At 39.6% G+C, this 26,313-nt stretch overlaps 1 protein-coding gene across 1 annotated transcript in view; it reads left to right on the top strand.

Annotated features, from left to right (window-relative positions):
• LRP2 (LDL receptor related protein 2) overlaps positions 1-26,313 on the top strand; it is a 199,144-nt gene that overhangs the window by 17,447 nt on the left and 155,384 nt on the right. Inside the window, exons 2-3 of the mRNA XM_081814243.1 lie at positions 18,013-18,120; positions 20,403-20,525. Coding sequence (XP_081670369.1) covers positions 18,013-18,120; positions 20,403-20,525 — 231 coding nt within the window. The remainder of the gene's footprint in view (positions 1-18,012; positions 18,121-20,402; positions 20,526-26,313) is intronic.

The raw sequence follows: 26,313 nt of genomic DNA on the forward strand, positions 1-26,313 counted from the left end.
ATTCACAGCACTTACCAGAGCACATACCCTCCCCAGTGTCTATCACCCAGCCACCCCATCCCTCCCACCCCCCACCACTCCAGCAACCCTCAGTTTGTTTCCTGAGATTAAGAATTCCTCCTATCTGTGAGGTCATATGATACATGTAGACATGTCTTTTCAATGTACATGCATATTATATACATTCATAACTACTTGATAGTATTTTCTTGAATCCCCGTGTCTTAAGCAGTTCTAGCTTATTGGCCATCTGGGCATGACACATGTGTATGTCTTTGGTTTAGCTCATTGATTCCTGGTTGGTACAGCTCCCTTAGGGAGCATCTGGGAATGTGTAGGCTTGGTTGTCATAATGCCTGAGTGTCACTGCTAGCATTTAGAGGATAGAGGACAGGGATGCTAAACCAGCTGTTATATATAGGACAGTTCCATGCTACAAGGAGCTGTCTAGCCCCAAGTGCCAGTAGTGTCTCTATTGAGGGTCCATCTTGGTTGACAGGGAGTGAAGGAACGAATACTACTACTAATAAGGGCATTTACTGAAACTTACTATATCCCTGTGTTGTAGTCATCATAGGTCTAGGGTTAAATCCTCAGGTCAGTCCAGGGAGGTTCTATCCCCATTTTACAAATGAGCAAACTGAGGCTCTGGATCTTGCATGCTTAACTCTAATACTCTATTATTTCCACATGCTTTACTCTCTTGATTCTGTAACTTTTATTGAATACATACTCAGTTTAATACAATAAATCAATCAATTATAAGAGGAAAAGGAGAAATAACATTTGTATTGTGTGCTTATAGTTTATTTTTTAAAGATTTTTTAAAATTTATTTGACAGAGAGAGATACACAGCGAGAGAGAGAACACAAGCAGGGGGAGTGGGAGAGGGAGAAGCAGAACCCCCGCCGAGCAGGGAGCCCGATGCGGGGCTCGATCCCAGGACCCTGGGATCATGACCTGAGCCGAAGGCAGCCGCTTAATGACTGAGCCACCCAGGCGCCACCATGTGTGCTTATAGTTTATTAAATCTCAGAATACATCTCTTGGAAACATTTCATCTAGTTTAGTAGAATACTGGCAAAGTATCACCTTCAAGTGTTTTTTAAAATGTGGAAAATGTTTGATCACATTTACGGATTAGGAGAAAACTCTTGATGAGAAACTCTTACTTGACGGCAAAGCAGTTGGTGCTCTAAAGATGTCTTGTGAATTGAATTGATTCCATGGAGGCACTAAATGGCTTTACAGGGTGCTATGATCTTGCAAATTTGTTTTTTACTTCACATAAAAGACCTCAAGCACTCAAGATCTTTGTAATTTGAAGGCATGTGTCAGTGATACAGAATGAAGAATGCGTCCCTTTCTTGCACATGCCTTACCCTTTCCGGCCTCTGTGGCTGTTCCAGCTTGTTTCATCTGCCAGGCATTCCCTCCCCTTGGACCCACGTATTGTAGCTTCTATGCTCCTTCCTCCACAGGGCCTTTCTCTATCTCCACTGAATGTTATCTGAACCTCTCTTAGAGCACTTATCATCGTACCATGAATTATAATTATTTATGTATGTATTTTATCGCTTCTTCTAGAATAGGACCACTAATGCTGAGTTGTGCCTGCCTCCTCTGGTATCCTGTGTCTGGCACAAAGCCATATGGAAGCAGGAACTCGAGAAATCTTTGTTTTAGTGGAAAGTTAAAAGAACCACCATGAGCGTAATAAAGCAACTCCATCACCTAGGGGAGGTGATAGGACTGTTGTTGTAGAGAAGATTTTGTTTGGCTTGAACAAGATAAACATTTGTTTCTGTCTTACCTAACTAGCCATAGAAGGCTGGTTTGATACTCCTGTGGTACCCATCTTCCTGCTGCACCATCCTGTGGTGGTGGCACCCATCCCTAAGGTCACCTCATTGTCCAAAACAGCTGCTGTGGCCACAACCCTCCTAGCTCCATGCTAGGTAGTGGAGATGGAGGAGCAGAAGGAAGGGTGTGTTTTCGGTCTTTAAAAGAGACTTCCTAGAAGTCCTAGACAATACTACTGCTTGCATTTTTACCTCATTGATTAAGACTCAGTCCCATGACCACACTTCGCTGAGGTCTGGGAAATGTAGCCTTTCAGCTAAAGGCCTGTTCACCTGAATAAAACTGATACTCTGTTCCTGAAGAGGAAGGGGGAATGATTCCTGAGATAGGCTACTTTGGTCCTAGCCGTAGATGGTCAGGGGACACTGGCATTTGTTCAGCTTTGCAGATCACATTTTGGGAGGGACAGACAATTTGAACTGAATTTGGAGGAGAGAAACAAGGATGATGAGAGAACCGGAAGCTACGTTATAGGAGGAATGATGGAAAAACTGGGGCTGTTTCTTTTGGAGAGGAGAAGAATCAAGGGAACAATGGTTAGCTCTCTCCAAATATTTGAAGGACCATCATGTGGACGAAGGATAAGCCTATTTTATTTTATTTTTTTTTAAAGATTTTATTTATTTATTTGACATAGAGAGACACAGAGAGAGAGGGAGCACAAGCAGGGGGAGTGGGAGAGGGAGAAGCAGGCTTCCCGCTGAGCAGGGAGCCCGATGCGGGGCTCGATCCCAGGATCCTGGGACCATGACCTGAGCCAAAGGCAGACGCTTAACGACTGAGCCACCCAGGCGCCCCAGGATAAGCCTATTTTAAATGATTCTAGGGGATAGGAAGGTAACTGTAGGCATATAGCATGCACCAACAGAATGTTGGAATTCAACTTTAAGCTCTTTTTTAACCTTCAACCTTACATAGTAGAGATCTGTTACTGTGCATATTCATCCGTGAGTCTCTGATTTTGAGGTTAGAAATACTCTTGTTCTCTGGTTTGTTTACATCAGAATCCCCCTTTCTTAATGGTTGCAGTGGTGATCAGCCCGAAGCTCAGGATTTTTCCTCTTGTCAGACGTGGCCTCTGTTTACTTCATGCTTGGCTTTTTTCAAAATGTCATTGAGTCAGAAACGATTTCCACACGGAGGGTGAAGTGAGAATTCTTAGACTGTAGACACTTAGATTTAAAGGATCAGAAAACACTTGCCTAAAAATAGTAACAATGATGAACATTTGTTGAACACTTAGTAAGGCTAGGCCAGGCTCATACTCCTTTTTCTATCTTCATATTAACCTTAGAAGTAAGAGCTCTTATTATCCCATTTTTAGATGAGGAAACTGAGGCATAGATAACATGCCTGCCATAGTGTTGGTAGAGAGATGGAGCTGGGCTTTGTACCCAGGCCGTATGACTCCAGGGGCTTGCCTCTGGAAAGTTCCTTGGCTTCTGAACAGTCTTCCCTTCCTCCCTCCTTTTTTAGGGTACTTTATCAAGCACACTTCTATCTGGTTATTCCGACTTTGTCTCTTAACCTTCTAAGGAATAGCTGTTGGCTTTTAGACACACTGGGCTGAATGGAAGAAGGGAAATAGATACTCTTAGATTGGATTCCTTCATTAGCCAGCTTTGTAACACTGGGCCTCCTTGTGTGTATGTATGTGTATGTACACGGGCACATGTACATATATGTTCCACATTGGTGGAATTGGTAAATCTTGCATTTCCAGTAGGAGTTCTTTGAGTTACAAACAGTAGAGTAAGGGGTGTCAGTTTACAAAAGAACCCAAACAACAGTATTTCAAAGATTTGTTTTTTATTTTTTATTTATTTGAGAGAGAGAGAATGAGAGAGAGAGAGCACATGAGAGGGGGGAGGGTCAGAGGGAGAAGCAGACTCCCCGCTGAGCAGGGAGCCCGATGCGGGACTCGATCCCGGGACTCCAGGATCATGACCTGAGCCAAAGGCAGTCGCTTCACCGACTGAGCCACCCAGGCGCCCCAAACAACAGTATTTCAATAAATCATGCTCATCTGTTATTTGAGTCTGTCTAGGCCTTTGGAATCATTGCTTTTGTAATATTTCTTTAGGACCTTTTCTTCAGCCCGGAGTAATCTAAGACAAATTCACTGACGCAGGGATGTCCCCAAATTCTCCTGGGAAGCCCTTTGACTGTATGTTAACTGGCCTGTGTGTTTATGGAAAAATGCTGTCTCACTACTGAGATTTTTGGCACCAGTAAAGATGGCCATGGACACATGTCACCGCCTGTGTGGTACCATGTTAGGAGCCCTGATAAGATATTTCATCCTCCAAAATCTGCCCCACCAAGCTGGAGAGGCAGGTATTTGCACCATTAGAGAATACTTAAAATGCCACCGTTAGAAAATTCATTCCTTGAGGGCTTCCTACTTTCTGCCGAGAGTGCAAATACCCATGGAAAGGCTTTAAAAATCACTTAAACTTTGCTGTTAATAAGTCACTGGGAGCAGATCTGGGCGGTCAGGGTCGAGAACCATGAAAACTCTAGCCACATCCTGGGGATCCAAGGGACAGAGAAGGAAAGGATTTTTAGACAAGAGTGCGGGAAATGAAGCAGAGGCAGGACCATTGAACTCGATAAGGCCCTAATTGCCTCATTCCTGGACTATCAGAAGAGCCTTTCAAGTTTAAGTTGCTTTCCCCCCTTCGTAACTTTACCCACCGAACTTAGTGAAGTGTTGAGTGCTCTTAGTAAACAGTGAACATAACGCTGCTCAGGGAAGAACTGGCTTCACTTAGTTTCTGGCAGGAGATGGGATGGTTGTGTTGGTTCGCTCGAAGAGAGCCACATTGTTGTGGGCTTGTTGTCTTTATGGTGGTGTCCGGACAGTTATGCTGCCTCCTTAAGAGCACACAGATTAATGGTCTACCAGAGCTTCAGTACACGTTTGTTGGATTGAGTTGAGTTTGGAGCCTCTGCTCTGTGAGGTGGAGAATACTTCGGAAGGTGGTAAGGTCTCAGGGAAGCCTAAGGATGGGGTCATGACACGGGGGTATTTTATTCTTTTTTTTGGAAGGGTCAGATATCCAGCTTTATCTAAAGCCTTTCTCATTCAACTGGAAGGTAACAACTTCATCATCTTAAGCTTTCCTTTGAATGTAGTGTAAAGGAATGATCACAACTTATTTTAGTCAAAGAGTATGTTTGCATTTTGTAGCATTTTCTATTATACAGGAGAAAGTTTAGAGAACTAGGATATTGAATATTTTAATACTTTTAGGAAGAATTTGAAAGATCCTTCTTTTGAACCTAGGACCTGGAGAATTTCTGAACTTTTAAATGGAAAGCTTTTTAGCTTAGTTTCAGTTGATTAAAATCCTGAATTTCTTTACGTCTTCAATTTCTCTATGTCCATATATAGAGGCATAAACTGAGGTCAATAGGAAAGCTTGTATGACTCTAAAAAGGTAGGTCAATGTGTAGTACAATGATTCAAGGTCCACTCTGGGAAAGCCTTTATTTTATTCATTCATTCATTCATTCATTCATTCATTCATTCATTTATTTATTTATAAAGATTTTATATATTTATTTGACAGAGAGACACAGTGAGAGAGGGAACACAAACAGGTGGAGAGGGAGAAGCAGGCTCCCTGCTGAGCAGGGAGCCCGATGCGGGCTCAATCCCAGGACCCTGGAACCACGACCTGAGCTGAAGGCAGATGATTAACGACTGAGCCACCCAGGCGCCCCCTGGGAAAGCCTTTATATTTATCATCAAGTGTATGTGTCTGTGTGTAAATTATGCACTTAATAGTATTCCACATACAAACTCCAGAGGATCACCTGAAACAGAGTGATTTTTTTTTATTATGTTATGTTAGTCACCATATAGTACATCATTAGTTTTTGATGTAGTGTTCCATGATTCATTGTTTACGTATAACACCCAGTGCTCCATGCACAACGTGCCCTCTGAGTGATTTTATTTTTTTTATTATTTTTTAAAGATTTTATTTATTTGACAGAGACACAGCGAGAGAGGAAACACAAGCAGGTGGAGTGGGAGAGGGAGAAGCAGGCTTCCTGCTGAGCAGGGAGCCCGATGCAGGGCTCGATCCCACGACCCTGGGACCATGACCTGAGCTGAAGGCAGACGCTTAACGACTGAGCCACCCAGGCGCCCAACCTCCGAGTGATTTTAAAATAGAAGAAATAATAAAAAAAATGCTCATTGTAGGAAAACAAAGATGCATAAAGAAAAACAGTGGCAGGCTTGGTTTGGGGTCTACCTTGACCTTTGTTTCCTAGAATAAATCTTGATTTTCAGTCTTGCCCTTGACTCCAGACTGGGCCAGTGGATAATTTGTTCTTGGGCAGGAGGCAAGGCAGCCACCATCCACCCTTGCTTCAATGCTGAGCTTCCTACAAGCAAGGTGGGTCAGGGTTTGGAAGGTTTCTCTCGATCAGAACAAAGATCTCTTATCTGGTGGAGGTATTGATCCCTGAGTATTCTATTGCTTAGACTGTTCGAGTTGGATGACGGGTGGGAGTACCCAGGAGGGAACCAGACTTCATGGAAGGATGGCTGCACCTCTAGCATTATGCTGGTGGTTTACAGGACCTCTTTAGTCCTCACCAGAACCTGATTTGCAGGTCAGAAATTTTGCAGGTAAGGAAACTGTGTATCAGAGAGTTTAAATCCAAGTCCACCAAGCTAAGCCAGTTAAGCAACAAATATTTATTGAGTGAAGAGTCAATAGTAAGACAAATAGTTCCTGCCCTCACGGAACTTAAAATGATGTGGGGACAGTCAGTACTATTGCAAGGGTTGAAACCCATGTGTGTCTGTTGGCTCTTAACCTAGTGTTTTCTCCATTAATACCTTATTTTAGCTCTTTTTGGTAAAATCTGAATTTCTTATTAAATTTAATTGAAATATTCTTTAATTATTGCAATATCTAAGGAGTTATTATGAATATCAGCTCATTCATTGTCTCAGGACTGTAACCATAGATACCCATTTTCTAGAATTGAGACAGTCAACTAAAAACTGTTATTTTTTGACCAAATCCCTAATACCGGTTTTATTTTTTTGTGATTGCCTTTTAAAAAAGTGTAATATAGACAAAAATCCAATAAATGATGGTTTTAATTATTTGTATATCAGTAAAGGTTTTATTGTATGTACTTTCTAGTATAGTTTATTACTGGAACCATTACTTTTTTCCAGGATTAAAATTCTAAGATTTTATTTTAATGCATAGTTAAAAATTTATAATGACAGTAGGTTTTTTACTGTCATTACTTATGATATTTATCATACAGATTAGGTAAATTTTAGGAAATACACTCCTCATTGTTTTTCCTGCTTCTGACAATCACTGCAGATGGACTTATAATTTTACTTAAGCTGCTCTTAATATTAGGAGATTATAAATTCACTATATGTAGTCAGAAACCCGGACACAATTTTATTACACACAAGTATCAGTTGGAGACAATATAATAATGTTGGTTCTGTGTCAATAAGCTATTGAGTTGTTTCAAGTCATTGTAATCACATAATAACACAAAGTGATGACATTTATAGAGCCTGGAAGTGATTTGGAGATCTATAAATGCTCCTTGAGCCCAGGCATAACAAACCAGGGCCAGGGGACTGCGAGTATAACAGATAATCTGCTGGTGAGGCATATCCTGAAATTCTTTTTGCTCAGTCTTTAAGATCAATATAGCAGAGGAGACAGGAAATTTAGTTAATTCAAATGTGAAAGTCTTTGCAAATATAATAGATCCTATTTTATAGATTCCCAAGTTAACAAAGTCAGCCCTACCTTTGGTTCTGTGTAGGGAGACTAAAATCATGACTCTGTTGTGTTAGCAAATCTTATAAGAAAAATTACAAATTTTGATTTGTGGAATCAGATGTTCTTATAGCCTTTTTTTGGGGGGGGGGGTTGCAGAGTACTTTTTCCACTCCAGAGTAGTGCTGGATATAAATGTATGTTTTGTATAACGCAGGGTCCCATCCTTTACTGAATAAGCAGAGAATGACCCAAACATATGCATAGGTTCCCAAGGATTTGGGGTTAACTTCGAGTCTTTCTGGTCTCTCATGCCAGGTCAGTATGGGAGATGATTGTTGAATTGTTAACTAGCCCAGAAGAAACAGTGACTCCAAACAGCAGGATCCATTATCAAAGGCCACAAATCATCAAGATTTCAAGCTTTTATCATTTTTTTGAAATCATCTTGGCTTTACCCATATATTCTAATGCGTCACATACTGTTAATTCATTGAGCATCATCTGGGTACTAGCAGGTACGGTACTGGGCACTAGGATCAAAGGCATTTTTTCCTTCCATTAGGAACTCACAGTTTAGAATAAGGGCTCTGTTCATGGTAGAATCTTAATCTAATCCTGCCACGTTGCCATCACTCTTCTTTCGGTCACTTAATCTCATCTACTTCTTCTGTTCTTTAGTTTTCATGTATCAGGTCACAGTGGGAGAATTTTGAACTTCTGCTTATAAATTTCTTTCTAAGCTGTAACTTGTCACTAAAAGGGCAGAAAACAAAAATACTGTGTAAAACATCAACAAAACCAATTTTTTTAAAAAAAGATACATTTTTATTAAAAATGTTGTCTTCAGTTTACCAGATGATTAATTATCAGTACTTATTGCCTAAGAACAGGCTCTTAAACTTATTGGTAGAATTATTTTCACATTCTTGCTGCACAGTATTTAAGAGTTTAAGAAAATTCTTCTTGGCAGAAACCAGACATGCCCATAGCTAAGTCATCAAGGTTGAGTTATACCTGTGTGTACCCCAGGTGGTCTCCTAACATGTGAACTATGATAAAAGTCAGTGCTTGTGTAAATAACAATGTAATGAGCCCTACAGTAAGCATCAACATTCCTGATCAGAGTTGTCAACACACTTGCTTATTGACCTGGAAGCATTGGTTGCTTCAGCGTAAACTTTATATAAACTGATCTGTACTTTCTGAAAATGTACACATTTAGAATGAGAGGTTATTTAGTTCCTAGCATGAAATTTGTGACCTATAAACCCACTTAGCAATTATGTACTAGTCCAGTCTGGATTTGGGCCATAGCTAAATAATAATGAGTTCCATTTTGTACCAAATTGAGATTAGGGTGCAGGATGCTAGGTCTCATTAAATTCACTGTCTGGATGCTGATTGTTAACCTTAACACCCCTCCTCAGTGTTCCTAAATAACATGGAATAAGGGAGAAGGAATACAGCAAAATGTTTGTATGATTCAGTCAAGAAGATCTATGTAGCAGTTAGAACCAATTCAGTCTGTGACTTGGAGAATCACTAAATCCACCAACTGGGAATCAGTTTCTCCTTCTGCTGCTATTGTCATAATTTCCAGTAACAAACCATTGTTCATTTGATAACCTGGTGATCTCATCTGCTTGTTAAAATGGTGAAATTAGCATTGATGCTTGCAGCTTTAACACATCTCTATCAATTTGGTTTATGGTTCAACACTTGGGCCTAATGAGTCAGAAAAACCCTGGTTTCCTGGTGTGATGCTGTCTATAAACGTGGTGTTTGGGTTGAGAGCGGGTCTGTCACACCGTTTATAAGCCTTAGGCAGGAAAGCTGCCTGCCTGCAGATGTGTGTAGTCCCTTATTTCTCACAAGTGCTTATTTTCTTTTTTAGTGTTTGATTCCATTCAGCCATTTTCCAGTAATTTACATTTGCTAGTCATGAAGCCATATAGGAATACTTCGGGCAGTTGGGGTTGGAAATCAGCACTTAAATCAGGGTGATTTATAGGTTTTGTACAAGACCTGTTAAATTATTAAGTGCTGAAGTGTGTTTTACTCTTTTCTTATGTATAGTTTGATTCATTAGTTCCTTACTTACCCGAGCAGACGACTATTTTAAATTTTCTTCTGTTTGGATAGTGTTCTTTATAGCATCCTGTAAGTGTTGCTCTTTGGCCAATAAAGAGGTAGATAACCAGTCAGTGCCTTGAGAGGGAGTGGGGATGAAGGTCTTGGGCTTAGTTTTCTTCCAGGTGGAGGAGGAGTCCATCCACAGGAACCTCAGTGACTTAGCTGATAGAGAAAGTACTACATGAATGATGTGGGGAAGTACAGAAAAGTCTAACACCAACACAGGGTCTGGGTTTTGGTACTGGCTGACAACAAGTTTTCATTGCTGAGTGTTCTTGGTAAAAGCTTGGAGATTCTTTTGAATGTTTTAGGCACTCATGTGATTGCCAGTTTATATTTTATTTAAAAAATTTTAAGTGCATGTGGCAGGGATTGGGAGAGGACATTTGAAGAAATTATTTTTTGTTACAAAAATTATACCAGTGGGGAAAGTTTGCCCCATAAAGCACGTGGGTCTATGACTTTTGTTTTTCATGACAGCGATCCTTTTACATTAAGAAGAACTGCTTGAGGCTTTCAGATTTTCGGCTTATTTTTTTTCTGTGGGACTCCCCCCACCCCTGAATGGATAAGCCTGTGGGCCCACCGTGGAACATTCCAGGGTGAAGCAGGCCTCCCTGGAACTTAGATTCTTTATCACACTCCCAGGGGAGTTCATTTCAAGTTGCTGGTACTAGGAGCTGCAGCATGCTATTGCCCAATCCCAGGCTGTCTTATTGCTGGGTGGGAGGGAGTGGGATTGCTGTTTAAGAAATTTTATTATCTTTAGAAGGAAAGAATTTATTATAGGAGTTTTCTTAGAAGATCTCTTTCATGTGGGTTAAGATGTTTTGAGCTCTGAATCTCCAAGCTGCTTACAGGTTCTAAGTTGTTCTCAACTGGGAGTGGTACCGCCACTCTCAAGGGATGTTTGGACATGTGTGGGGCTGTTCTTTATTGTCACAGTAACCCCAGGGAAGGGCACTACTGGCATTTTACATAAGGGGGCCAGAGATGCTATACATCCTGCTTTGCCCAGGGCAGTTAAATACTTGTCCCACTCTAAATGCCAACTGTGTCCTCTCCAGAACCCCTGAGAAGTGTGATTTTATTTGTAATGCTCTGCAGTGCTGATGGATAGTCTGGTTGTCAGGACAGAAGAGGCTCAGTGAAAACGAAGTGGAACGTGAGAGACTAGGGGGAAGGGGAGGAAGGCAGGTAGCTCATGTTTACATGAAAATGGGGAATTGCTCAGTTAGAACAGGTGGAAACAATTTCCCACTTCTCAGATTGAGAGGCTACTCTGATGGTGCATTGCATTATTCTGCTGGCTTTCGGTCATTGAAAAGGAACTTTTAAAAAATTACGAAGCAAATATTTCTAAATTCTGTAGGTTGCATGCTCAGAAACATTCAGCTTGGTGGGGAAAGGACGCTAGGCTACCTTTGGTGCACCTGTAGAACCTGCTGGTCATTTGTCATGCAAGTGGACCAGGCCTGGGCAGCTGGAGGGGCTGCAAGATGAGACCCATCTTTGCTAGCAGCTTCTTTTTTTTCTCTCTAAGATTTATTGATTTGAGAGAGAGAGCATATGAGCAGGAGGAGGGGTAGAAGGAGAGGGAGAGAATCTCAAGCCAACTCCCGCTGAGCGTGACGGGAGATGGGGGCTTTTGACGCGGGGCTCGATCTGATGACCCTGAGATCAGGTCCAAAATCAAGAGTCGGAGGCTTAACCAACTGAGCCACCTGGTGCCCCATCTGCTAGCAGCCTCTTGGTGAACCACTGACCAGCTTACTCACTGAGCTCATTCATGCTGTGGCTCAGTTTCTGGGGAATGAAGTGGAGCCCCAAACCCTTCTCATGACCAAAGTCTGTATCCTCGTCCAGGCTTACATCTACCCAGAGCCACCTTTAATTTTAACACAGGTACTGGCACTGGTGAGCTCTAAGCTTTCCTACAGTCAACTCATTTGATCACCTCACTTTTTTGCTTGACATTTATGGTACTTTATTCTCCATCTCCCCAACCTTGTACTCCACTCACAAGAGGTACCTTGCACTTGTCCCGCGGAGGCCTGCCCATGAAGCCCTCACCTGTGTTGGGCTTTCCTCAAATTGTTTGGTCCCTCCTGCTTGCTTATCCTGCTCATCCACAATGGCCCAGTGCAGTCTTACTCTCCATCATGAAGCCTTCTCTAATTACTCCAGTTTGTGGTGTTAGTTTTTTTCTCCTTGAGATGAGTTGATTTTTACTGTCTGTGCTGCATATTTGGAACCAAATCATCTACAGTCATATGGCAAAGCTTTGGGGCCAGACTACCTAGGTCTGAATTCCTGTTCCTCTGCTTACTAGGTAGTTGTGAGATTTGGTCAAGCCTCAGTCTCCTCATCTATGAAATGGGGCTATTAATACTATTTCACAGAGTTGTTGTGATGATAAGTGAGGTAATCTATGGAAAACACTTAAAATACATGGCTAATATATATTATATAAATAACTTTTACTCCCAATAAATTAGTAAGCTCTATTAAAAAAGGACCGTATCTTAACTTTCTTTGTTTCTTCCACAAGACCTAGAACCATGTTTTGCACATAGTAAGTATAAATTTTTTTTGTGGCATTAGTGAGTCAGTGAATCTGACATCATATTCTTTTGGTTCTTTTTTTTTTTTTTTTTACTGCACTTAAATGATGTGTGTACATGATCACTCATCAAGTGGCTTTGTGAGTTTTGCTTCAAAGTCCTTAAATTCCTGAAACGTCTTCTTAATGTAGGTTTGCTTTAATCAGACATCAGGGCTCTGAAACAGTAATTTGGAAAAAACAGTCAGCTCAGTGGTTTGTAAACTGGGTTAAAGAAAAATAAAAAAAGAATTCTGGCCTCCTATTTGACAACCTGTTAGGAAAACCAGGCAGTTAGAATGTTGCACAGAAAGAGAATAGTAGGTTCGTTTGCTGCGCATATCTTGTTTCAGTTCCATCAATCGAGCCCTTGACTATTCCACCAGTTGGTATTAGGCAGAGCAGGGTTCTGCACAATTTGTCACTCTTGGCTGTCATGACTGCAGTGTAAAGTTTTGGAAATAAGCAAGTGACTCTCAGTCTTTGAAGGTAACAGGCCTTGTTGGTATGGATAAGGTGTGAGAATTGTAGGGAATCGTCACCCAACTTATAAACATCAAAAGTATGTCAAGGGAATAAAAATCAAGTACAGAAAAAGTGAAGTAAGAATTATGGATGAATTAAGGAATTGCCTCATGTTACATTTGCTTCTTTGAGCTCAGTGAAGGCAGGACTATTAAAATGTTAGGTAATTTAATATGACATATCTTTAAAAAGAGCACATGCACCTCCTCAGGTAGACCAAGTGTCTGGGAGGACCAGCACATGTTAAGAGGATCTAACAGGAAAATAGGATTTGCCATCGAAATTACCTTACTCTGTTAACTTTGGACAATGTTCCATTGACTACGACTTACCTTTCTCTTTTGAGAAAAGAATTTATGAGAGAGAAAAGAAACTCTCACTAGAAAAGGGTAAAAGAATCAAACCTTTTAATGTGACTCAGTATTTTTCTTCTTCTTTTTTAAACTTCTGGGCATTCCTCTTTCAAGTAATTTCAAATTATTCCAGATTTCATTTTCCTTTCTGTGGATTTGAGATAGCAAACAAAGTCTTAATAAAGTGTTACAGTTTGCCTTGATGGTTTTATGTATGTAATGGTTTTATATATATAATGATACCAAGAGGCTGAATTTTAGGAAGAGGAATTTTCATTACCTGATGAATATGCATTGACTATCCCACATGTGCCTAGCGCTGTGCTAGAGGCTGTAAAGAATACAGAAGTAGTGTACTTAATTCAGTACTGTTCCCTGTACTGGAAAAACAAATGACTTCTTCCTTCCTGTAGGCATTAACTGTTTCTCTGATATCTTAACACATTCTTAGTCCAACACTTAGACCAGGAAGCTTGGGATATGGCTCTTTATGAAGAAAAGATTACTCTTGTTTTTCTTCAGTTTGGGGCTTTAAAAGGTTGGAAAACAAGTTTATTCCTATGTCTAATAATTTTTCTTGAAGAGATTGAACCTCTTTTTTTGATGTCCCTGGGTTGCTTTGGATTGTAGCAAATTTTCCTAAGCCCAAGAATTTTTTTTTTTAAAGATTTTATTTATTTATTTGACAGAGAGAGAGAGAGAGAGACAGCAAGAGAAGGAGCACAAGCAGGGGCAGAGGGAGAAGGAGAAGCAGGCTTCCTGCTGAGCAGGGAGCCCGATATGGGGCTCGATCCCAGGACGCTGGGACCATGACCTGAGCTGAAGGCAGATGCTTAACAACTGAGCCACCCAGGCGCCCCAAGCCCAAGAATTTTTATGTGAATTATATGAGCATATGGGGTGGTATGGATTCCACACGAGCCCAGTTCACGAATTCAGTTAATGTGGATAGCAACTTCGGAAAAAAGTCAGATTTTTACATTCATTCTTGAGCTTTGTGAAATAATTTTTTTCTTTTCCTTTTTGCTTTCTCTTTTTTGTTTCTTTGGTGTAAGGGAAACCTGAGCAGTGGTCATAGCACAGGTCCAGAACTAGAGCTGTTAGGTCCAAATCTTTGCTTTGCACGTTTGCTGTTTGATCTTGGGCAAGTTACTAAACTCCTCTGTGTCTCAAGTTCTTTGTGAAATGTTCATAATAAGACATCTATCTCATAGGGTTGTTATGGAAGTTAAATGACTTGAAGTTGGCAAAATGCTTGGAATGGTGCATGCCATTTATGTGCCACATGAGTATTTTTCATCTTTGCACCATCTGTTTTGATTCTTGGAAAAGGCCAGGGCTAATGTGGAGGAAGTAGGGTGTTCATTTGGTCTTAATGGTTTCTTGTCAATGGCTGCCTGGTTCTTAACAAAAGTTTTTTTTTTTTTTTTTAGAGTGGTGGGGGAGAGAGACAGAGAGAGAGAGGGAGAGAGAGGGAGGAGGGGCAGAGGGAGAGAGAGAATCTTAAGCAGGCTCCACTCCCAGCATGGAGCCTGATGCAGGGCTCGATCTCACAACCCTGAGATCATGACCCGAGCTGAAATCAAGAGTTGGACACTTAACTGAGCCACCCAGGCACCCCTTAACAAAAGATTTTTATTTCAGTATGGATTATGATGTTTTCTTCCTTGGCTCTTATTAGAGGGAAAGTATTTTAAGTTCTGAAAGTTATTGTTTGCAAAATTATCTCTAGGTTAAAACTGGATTGATTGGATATGGATATGTTTAGAGACCATTTGTTGAAAAAAAATTTTAATTTTGCTCTATTTAGATTTTTTTTTTTTCTCCACAAACTGTTTAGCTCCAGTGTATGAAATCCCTCTCCCTGCTTTTTTGGACTTCAAATTATTAAACAATAAGGTGTAGACACCTTTGGTGGGGTTGAGAGTAAAGGCTACTTATTTAAAACAAAACAAAACAAATACAGTGCATACAGCTCAATTGAAATCAGGGGCACCTGCAATTGTTATTAGATGTGACCCAGAGCTTTTTACTCGTAGTTTGCTTTTAAATAGCACATACTCCCTTTATAATAAAATGAATGACAGGCTTCTGACACCAGTGGAGCATTTTGCTTGATTGCTGGGAGGCCACCCAGCAATCAGTTTGTTTTTTCTGGAGAGGTATTTCCAAACAATAGTCATTTGGGAGTTATAACAGGCATGGAAGGGAATATTGAAAAGGTGAATTTGACAGATGAATTATCATGGATCTGTTGATACATTGAATAAATCGAGTTTGATATATTACTATAGATAATTGAATATTTGGGAGATCAAATGTGAAAAAACACTAACTAGGAAGAGTTAATTGAAAAATTTCCCCTATCAGTTTCATTTTTTATGTGTTTTATGTAATTTGCTTTGAAATAATTAAAAAAATGACTTTTGGGTATCTATTTTGTGTTCTTTTTATGATGTGTTTAACTTCATATTTTAGCAAAAATAAAAAAGAAAATTTGACTTGTAATAAAAGTTGCTTAAGAATTGAACATGTTATAACTGGCAATAAGTTGTTTTGAGAATTTATTTTCTTCTCTCTACTCAGTTTCTAAGTTTATGCTTTTCTTTTTTTCATAGCAATATGAAACTCTTTGTAAGTAGACTGACCTGTAGATTGTTACAATTTTTCAACCAGAAATTATTCGATACTAAGGGAGACAAAGGTACTGAACTTACAAATGTATTATGTGGATTACTAACAATAGACCTAATTGATAAAAGTGATTTAATATATGTTGTGTTAATAGCTAAACCTCCAAAGCCCCTAATCTCCCATGGAAATATTGCTTTGTAGAACAAAATCCAATGAGAAGTTCTGGGATTCCAGAGTGAATTTGTACATTCCTTAGGGGCATTTTTGCAAGGGAGGTTGTTGTGTTTTAAAGGTAGTTGATAAGAGACCTGCACCACCAACCCCAGACCTGCACCACCAACCACCATCGTGCATTAGTCTATAGAAGGTATTTGGGTGTACGTATTCCTGTACCACTCGGTACCACCATTTAGCCAAGGGAAGTTTCTGACCATTTGCAGCATACATTATAAATCAGGATGTCACTACCAGACAATCAGATTTGAACATTCCATGAACAAAGTAGCCTATATCCCCTAGGAATAGATCACTTAACTATGTTTATGTCATGGTGTTGATATGCCTGCATTTACACAAGTCAGGATAGCACATTGTTTATTTATTTTAGGAGTAGATAATCGATCTGTATATTTACCTAATTTTGGGTTAATTAGCCAATAACTGAAATAGGTAATTTAGCATGATTGCTTAAATACATGGGGAAAATAAGTGTATTCTTCCAACCCCCCAGATTACTCCTCTACCACGTTGGGCTTGTGAAAGAATAATTTTGAGTCTTCTCCAAGTTGGGCTGATGGTTGGCTGCTCTCTTTAAAAAAATTTCCTACTTGGCACATAATACAATGGGGAAGTCACTGGTCAAATATTTGGGGAAACTTGGAGGATTTCCAACTGCCAAATTAGTCCCCTGGGGAGACCTAGGAAAATTGCTGGATATATTGGTTGAATGAAATAAACGTATTTAAGTTATGTTCTCTTTCTGGTATCACTAGGAGATATCACTGCTACTTGGGAATGTAGTAACTTTGGGGGCCAAATTTGTGCACTCCGGTTGGGTGCAGAGATTTTTTTGTTTGTTTTTTTGGCTTAAAATTTTTTTGTTTGTTTGTTTGCAGAGATGAGCTGACAGATCTGGTATCTTACGGAGTAGTTAAACAAAAAGCCAAAATATTGGTCTGAATCTAAGAATGAAGAACTATAAATTGCTATATATGACTTAGTAATAAGAGGGCACTTAAAAAAATAAAGGGCAGGGAACTGAAAAAAATGAAAAAGCACAGTCAAGCAAATGAAAATTATTCATGATGTTATCAGAGATAACCACCATTAACATTCTGGTCTTTTTCTACACTTTTTTTCTCCATACGTAACTCTGTTATAGGTAGAATTATACATCCTCATATTATAAATTTATCTAAATCACTTAGAAGTTCTACATAACCATCTTAATGAGTTCTTAATATGTCAAAATAAAGATATAAGAAAATTTTATCCTTATTATTGAACATCTAGAAAGTTTGCAATTTATTGTGATGTTGTGATTAAAATCTCCATACATAAATCTTTGTCTAATTCTCTGATTAGTTCCCTAGGGGGAAAAATACCTAAAAATAAAAGAACTAAGGGATGCGTGGGTGGCTCAGTCGATTAAGCATCTGCCTTTGGCTCAGGTCATGATCTCAGGGTCCTGGGATCGAGTCCTGCATCGGGCTCCTTGCTCAGCGGGGAGCCTACTTCTCCCTCTGCCTGCCGCTCCCCCTGCTTGTGCACTCTCTCTCTCTCTGACAAATAAATAAAATCTTTAAAAATAAAAGAACTAAGGAGAAGCACTCTTAAAAAGCAAGATACATGCTGTCAAATTTCTTTCTAGATTGGTTACAGTAAGGTACACTCTAGTCAACCTTGTACAGAAATGACCTCTTCCTGCAGACTCTGAAATGGATAATACAATATTCATTATAAAAATGTTTTCCTAATTTTTTAAATAATCCACATTCCTTTGATGGCTAATTCATTGCATAATTTTTCATTTTTATAAAACATTTGTATTTCTTTGGTTAAATATCTGCTTGGGTAAGTTTTTCAACCGGTTTTCTTTTGCTTGTTGAGTTGCAGAATGTGGAAGTGAGCATTTCCGCTGTGAAGATGGGCATTGTATCTCTGCATCCTGGAGATGTGATGGGACCAGAGACTGCTTGGATGATTCGGATGAAATTGGCTGCCGTAAGTGAGGAGGGGCTGGGCTAAGCTCTATTTCAAGTAACAGAAGTGCTTTTGGGTGAATCCAGCTGTACCAAAGACAAGGAGTTGTGCCTTTAGTGATAGATTCGGGACTGGGCTCACTTCTGAGATCTCTGTGGTTGAAGAGAACTGATGGCATTAATCATTCTGTTAGTCCCTTTTGAGGAAGGGGTTCGGTTCACATCAGTTTCTGTCTTAACCCTTAGCCCATGACCTTGATATTGAAACAAATTTGTGAGTAGTTTTCTGAAGCCTATAAGCCTATTTCAGATTATTCACTCTGGAAATTTTGTGCACCAACTGTGATTTGTAATTCAAGGAGGAGTCTGTTTTTGTATAAAGGGTGTAGTGTAAGTTAGGCGAATTACACAAAAAGATCACAGAAGAGGCTAGTGTGGTTTTATATTTAAAAAACATTACAGTTCTCGGGCGCCTGGGTGGCTCAGATGGTTAAGCATCTGCCTTCAGCTCAGGTCATGATCCCAGGGTCCTGGGATCGAGTCCCATATTGGGCTCCCGGCTCAGCGGGGAGCCTGCTTCTCCCTCTGACCCTCTCCCCTCTCATGCTGTTTCTCTCTCGCTCACTCTCTAAAAAAAATAAATAAAATCTTTAAAAAAAAACAAAAAACAAAAAAAACAAAAACATTACAGTTCTCATAACCATAGGAAACAGACTGAGGGTTGCTAGAGGGGAGGGGGGTGAGGGGATGGAATAACTGGGTGATGGGCATTAAGGAGAGCACGTGATGTAATGATACTGGGTGTTACATACAACAGATGAATTACTGAACTCTACCTCTGAAATTAATAACACATTATATGTTAATTAACTGAATGTAAATAAAATAAAATTAAAAAAAAATGAAATCCATCGGACTTTTCAGAACCTCAAAAAATTATAGTTAAAAGCACAATAGTATTGTAAACCCAAAGTTTAATTATAAAACTTTAATTATAAAATCACTTTTACATGTATTTCTTCATTTAGTTCTCTCAGTATTCTGAGGCAGGTTTCAGATTAGGAAACAGAGGCATAGTGAAGTTAAATCATCCATTAAAGGCCTCCTTCCTGCACAAATCCCAACCCTTAACATCTATTGCTTTCTTAGCTGGCTGTATGTGATCAGTTGCACTCCTGCAATTTCATTCATTCTGATTTGTGAAAGACAAGGGTTATCATCCAAAACCCAAGAAATCAGGTGAAAAATTAATTTGTTTTGAATTGTTGGCCATCTGGTGGCACAACGGAACAAACTTTGATGTGTCGTTTGGATCACGATGCATTTGAAAATGAGAGAAGGATGGGGAATAGGTCTATACAGTACTTCTCAAACTTCCATGCATGCATAAATGGAGCACCTGGGGAGCTTGAAAGTGCAGGTTTTGCATCCATGTCTGGAGTGGGACCTGAGATTCTGCATTTCTACACGCTCCCACGTGACGCTAATGCTGCCAGTCTGTGAATCACGTTTTGAGCAAGGAAATAGCTCTATTTGTAGAGACACGGTTATGTGCTATCCATTCACTTCCTCTGGGCTTCCCAAGCCCATTTTAGGTTAAACACTAGGAGCAGAAAAGCAAGAAATGGGTGTTCTGGGATAGAGGAATAAATGAATAGTTACACCAGCATCTCTTTAGAAATTGTTAATGTAAAATGTAATAACAGTGTTCCAGAACAATGACAATAGAGATAGCAACTAACATTATACTGTACTTGCACATACGTTATTTAACTGATTTTTTTAGCAAACTATGAGATAACTATAGTCCCCATTTTATGGTGCATACATGGAAGCTCAGAGAACCTGCCAAAGATCATAAGGCAAGAAAATTGTAGAAAAAATAATTATTCGATTCTGGGTCTTCTTTTCCAAGTCTCATGTTTTTTAATTTCAATTCATCGTGATGCTTTGCAATTGGTTATTACAAAACATTTCAAATAATTTAACAATAACTCATGGTTAATTTTTATCTAAATTTAAAATTTAATATTTTTTTTGTCATGGCTTTCTATGGATGTGTTTTGGCTGTTTGTTTTATTTGTATTTTTGTGTTGCTTTGGATCATCAGTTTGTCGTGAGGCCATTGCTGAGATTATTTGGCATTGAATGCTGATTAGAGTCCACAGACTGTTGTATAGAATTACTGTTTGCCATCAAATATATTAAGCAGGAGTTGACATAGATTCTTTTGAAATAAGCATTGTTTGTTCGTATAGTAGGGTGGATGTTCGACATAATGAGTCCTTTTCTGGTTTGTTGTAGCTCCGCCTTCTTGCAAGTCGGACCAATTCCTATGTCAGGGTGAAAGTCTATGCATCCCTAACTTCTGGGAGTGTGACGGTGACCAGGACTGTGAGGATGGCTCAGATGAACATCAGCATTGTCGTAAGTGTTTATAGAGGGATTTTGTTTTGGCCTCCTGGAAACCTAAAATCTAACCTGTTACAGATGCAATAACAATGGGATGATTTATAAATGCTGAGTTGGAACTTAAATGACAGGGGATCCTATGTCTAGGATACATTTATTTATATCTATAGGTGGGGTCTTCATTTGTGTGGTTGGCAGCGGGATGGCTCCTTTTGCACCTGCAGTGCACTCTGCATCGAAACCTTCTATCCCTTCGGCCTCGGTATTAAACTATCTTCTTTTTGATTAAGTGGAAATGGACCTCATAGCTAGGTCTGTTGGAGGCAGTGTTGGTTGCTGCCTCAGGTAAAGCCTGCATGGGATGAGCTGCAACAAGAAGGAAGATGGCAGCAATCAGGAGGACCTTGGCAGCTGCTGCATTCCTGGACATTGAGGGGGTTCAGGACAGTAAACTGGAAGAAACTCTTAAATTCTAATTTTTTTGGGCTCAAACTGGAAAAAGAGTTTGAAATGGGCTTAAATAATTTGGACGAGAGAGTCATCTTGGGGAAATGTAAGATGGCAGCATATGAGAAATATGCCATGTGTATCATTCTTTTGCTTTCTCTGTTAAGGATATTTATATAATTTAAAATTATTCCTGTATCAATGAGGATGTATTTGGCTGCAAAGAATGAAGAACACAACTCCAAAAAGTTAAGCAAAAGGGGAATTTATTATCTTACACAATAAGAAGCCTAAATGTAGTGTTGTTCCAGGGTTGATTAATTCCCAGTTCAATAACATCAGCCAGTTTTCTCCCACTTTTCTGCTCTGCCGTCTTCAGCCTGCTGGCTTTTTGTGATTGCATGAAGGCTGTAGAAGTCCTGGATTTCACATCCCTATAATCCTAATCTGAAGATCTAGAAGAGAGAACATGATATCCTTTCCCTGTGGTTTTTTTTTTTTTAAATGATACCCCCCCTAACAAAAAACCCCCAAATAAAAAATCAAAGACCTTTTAGAAGTCTAGGTTGGACTGAGATGGAAATTGGAGAGAAGATATCAGACTATAAGGAACCACCTCAGGCTCCTGACCCCAGTTGTCCTGTGAAAAGAGGCTAGCTCTGATCATTGCGTGGCAATTAACTTTGAGCCTCCCGCACATTCTGTTTCATTAAATGCACATCCCACAAATCATGGACAGCTATCACCACTTTGTGTTGAGTTTTAAGATGTCAGCCAAGATCCTGTTGGCATTTTTACAGTCATTGCCCACAAAGATCAAAGAGAAACAGATGTTTTTGATGACTACTTCATGTGAGAACTTGTTTAGTCACTATATGACTAGCAGTGGAGATTCCGTGGCCTTCAGTAGGTCCTGGATACATTTATAAAAGCTTGGAATTTAGCCCAGGACTTGTGAGTCCAGCATTGAGTGTGAACTCTTTTCAGTCAGGCCAAGGGTCTTTTGAGAAAGAGAATTCTCAAAATATCCATGAGTTCGACTTTAGTTTAAACTTAAAATGAAGACTGTATACTTAAACAGCCTGTTAGGGCTTGTCAGTGTTGGTCATGGTCTTTGGTCTTCCAGCAAAGGGATGGTGATATTTGGGACAAAGTGATTAGGGGGAAACTAGCAAACTATGTAGGGCTGTGGAGGGTGGTGGTGGTGACAAATGAAATCCCGAGGGAGGTGTGGATGGAAGCTCATCAAGGCCAACCAGGAGCATGGCATGTCCAGATGAGGTCCAGTTATGTGTCAGGATGTGAGGTGGAATGGCAAAAGGGGAGACCAGATCTGAAAGAGGGAGATGGGGGATGGTATCTCAGAAGTACTGAACGGTGGAATTAAAACTGTCAGGCATAGTAGGGCACAGGAAAAAACCTTTGTTTGTAGGAAATCTATCTGGCCAATACTATTTTCTCTCTAGCCCCTCAAAGGTCCTAGGGGAAAGAAGGGATGACCTGCAGATAGTGAGTACTCAGTGGGAACAGAATGGGGCTAGATTGTGAATCTCTGGAGAGCAGTGTCTAGGCTTTATTTGGCTTAATCCCTAAGACTTGTTATTTTGTCTAGCAGATAGTAGGTTCTTGATAAATGGGTACTGAATGAATTAATGAATGATGGGTTATTTATCTTCTGGCTAGATAGGCCATTTTTGGTTCCATTTTCTCTTGCTTCCCACACAAAGTAGGAAGAAAGCTGAGCGGTAGATTGTGATACAGTGTAGTGGATGACCCCTTGCTAATAATAATACTTTGCAGAGGGGATACAAACTCCTAAGGAGAACTGCTTGGGAAAAGAGACTGGAGAAAACTTTATCACAGTAATTTATAAGCAATGTTACATACCATTTTAAATGACAATGGATTTCATAAGGTAAATCTTGCATTTTCTAAAAAAGATTTTGTATTTATTTGAGAGAGAGAGAATGAGAATGAGTGTGGGAAGGGGTAGAGGGAGAAGGAGAAGCAGACTCCCTGCCCAGCAGGGAGCCTATCGTGGGGCTTGATTCCAGGACCCTGGGATCACAACCTGGGCTGAAGGCAGACGCTTAACCAACTGAGCCATCCAGGTGCCCCTAATTCTTGGATTTTTAATGATATAAAATTCTTTATTAGACATCCTTTAGCTACAGACTGCCACCACTATGTTCACTAAGGTCACCAGAGAACTCCTGATTGTCAAGTAGAGTGGACACTTTTCCCTTTTCATCCTTGGATGGACTTTTCTGTTGCACTTGACTCTGACAATCACTCTCTCCTTCTTGACACTACTACCTTGGCTGCCATGACTCCTCACTCTCCTGGTTCTTTTCTGAACTGCTTTGATCGTTCCATTTTGTTTTCCTCTTCTGCCTAGCCCGTGAGCTCAGAGCCCGGCACTTAGCAACTCCTCTTACTCTACACTTTTCCAGGATAATTTCAACCAGTCTTATGACTTCAATAACCCTGGATAGGCTGATGATACCCAAATCTATGCTTATGACCCAGATTTCTTGCCCACACTTCAGTCTTGTATATTCAGCTGCCTGTTGGAGATCTCCAGGATGCTTCAAATTCAAGGTGTCCCAAGTGGAGTTAATAATCTTCTCCCCTGACCAGGTTTTTTCTTCTATATTTGCTGGTCCACGTGAATTATCTGTAGAAATAAAATTAACTCACTTATATATAAGACACTAGCAGAAAATATAACATCAATCTCAAACTATTAGAAATAGGCAGATCAAGGCCATTTTCCTTGTTAATCTAGAATGTTAAGAAACATATTTCATAATGAAGGCATTTTATTAGAGGAAATATAAAGATGGCTATCAGTGACATTAAAGATGTAATCAATTAGCAAGGAAAGGAAATCACAATCTCTTAGGCACTAGAGCTAGAAATTTGGAATTATTCTTTTTTTTTTAAAGATTTTATTTATTTATTTGACAGAGAGAGAGATAGCGAGAGCAGGAACACAAGCAGGGGGAGTGGGAGAGGGAGAAGCAGGCTTCCTGCCAAGCAGGGAGCCCGATGTGGGACTCGATCCCAGGACCCTGGGATCATGACCTGAGCCGAAGGCAGACGCTTAACGACTGAGCCACCCAGGCGCCCTGGAATTATTCTTGATTCTTCTGTCCATATTTAGTCAGCAACTCTGGCCTAACATCTCTAAAGTTCACCTCTTTCCCATTTATGTCGTTACTGCCAGCAATCTCTTATCTGGGTGACTGCAGCAGCCTCTGGAGTGGCCTCCCTGCCTCTAGTCCTATGCCTCCTTAGGTTCTCCCTGACACTGATACTAGAAAGATTTGACTAAAACCCTGAAACTCTTTGGTGTATATCACCCCAAGAAGAAAGCTCCAACTCCTTAACATGGTTTACAGTGGCTTCTAAGATATGGCTGGTGCTTATTTTTCCATGTCTACTACTTGGCCATTCATGCCTTGAAATTGCCATGTGGGGTCACATCAGTGCTTGTAATTCCCTTGGGCATATGCTGTGCCCCTCTTTGACCTCTGTGCATGCTGCCTGAATGCTTGTTGCTAGAGTCCTTTTTTTTGACCTAGCTTACCTAGCCGCTTCTCCTGTAAGACCCAGTGAGGTGTTACCTCTTAAAGGAAGCTGTCCCTGTTCACACTCTTACCTCAGAGTGAATTAGGCATTCCTCCCTGATCCTTCTATAATTAGTTCCTTGCGTGCCTATATTGTTTTCTAATTAATTCTTGAAATGTTTCATAGAAAACTATGAGCTCCTTGAGGGTAGGGACTGTGCCTCATTCATCATTGTATTCCCATTGTTGGTGTACTTTGTGGCATGTAATAGGCCCTCAGTAGGTGTTTATGTAATGAGTGAATAAGTGAATTCTGGCATCAGACTGGTTGATGGATCCATATAATTTTAATTTATCATTTCTCTATGTTTGAATGAGCTTTTAATTGCTCCCTCATAAACCCCTTTGAAATCTTAAGCTCAAAATAGAGAATTGCTTTGGGCTTCAGTTTAAGAAGAAAGCCAAGATACTTAAAATAATATTGGCACTTGATTTAGTTTTTCTTCATATTTTGTTTGAAAATACTCATGACTTGCCTTTTTTGGAAATAAAAAAAGTTCTTTAATTTTATGTGGAAATCGGCAATATATACTTAAGTAAATTATAGGGGAATTTAATGAGGAAGTATTAATCTTTTTAGCCTTAATTTAGATAAAATTGGGTCGGCTTTGGGCAGAACTCAGACATTTAAGTGACTTCTAGAAAAGTTGTTTCATTCTAATTTTATTAATATAAGGTACTGGGAGAAAATATGAAATTATACTGTCAGAATGTCAGAAATTGACCGATTGGAAAAATCTTGTTTGCTGTTCAAGAATTACATAACACATTCATAATGAGATCATTTTATTAAACAGAAAGAAGGAACAAGATGACGTGAAAGGTATAATCAATTAAGCATGGAAAAGGATGGTAATTATGGATAGTTTTTAATGTCTTATCACATGGTAACCTTTATATGTTTGAATCTTCAAGTGTCAACTCTATAAAGCTGTGATTAATTATCCACTTGTCTTTTAGAAAGGTTTTTCTTATGTTTAGATGATGGCACACCGCTTAAAAGATACATAATTTCATCAGAAAACCAAATTTTGCTGAACCTAAGTATCTTTACTATATAGAAGTATAGGAAACTCTGTAAAAATTCAGGGGAAAATCTTTTTCTTCCATTTGATGATTATGATTATTTTCAGTCTATCACATTTTCCTCATTCCCCAAATGTTTTCTTTTTATGTGGACAGTTGAAAAATCCCATGATAATTTCTGCTCCAGGCTTGCAGAATAGCATTCACATGATGCTTGGGGCATCAATTCCTTAGATTTGATCTGTTTTATCTAGAGGCAAATTTGATAAACTACTGATGCCTTGCTTTTACCTACTGTAATCAACAGAGGATAAAAACAAGCTAGTTTAAATTGTTTATAAAACTGATAAACATTCAATGTAGAGAGTCATATAATAGAGAAAACTCTAAAGAAAAAAATCACCCATATTTTGATCACTCAGAAATATCCACTGTTACAACCCTTTGGCATATATCCTTCTTGTTTAAACAAGTATTTCAATGAGGGGGAACCTTACCGATCCCTGGCTACTACCTATATCTGCAAAATTCTTATTTCATTCATCCCTCTTACCATGTAGGTTTCAGTCTGTATTGTATTCTCCACACATGTTGATAATTGTCTACACTAACATGCTTGAGTGTTGATGTGATCCCATGAGCATTTTTAAAGGATTTTATTTATTTATTTTAGAGAGAGAGCACATGCATGCGTGGGT

Source organism: Leptonychotes weddellii, chromosome 3 (genome assembly GCF_054177405.1).
Source record: "Leptonychotes weddellii isolate Sample4059 chromosome 3, ASM5417740v2, whole genome shotgun sequence".
Taxonomy (NCBI): Eukaryota; Metazoa; Chordata; class Mammalia; order Carnivora; family Phocidae; genus Leptonychotes; species Leptonychotes weddellii.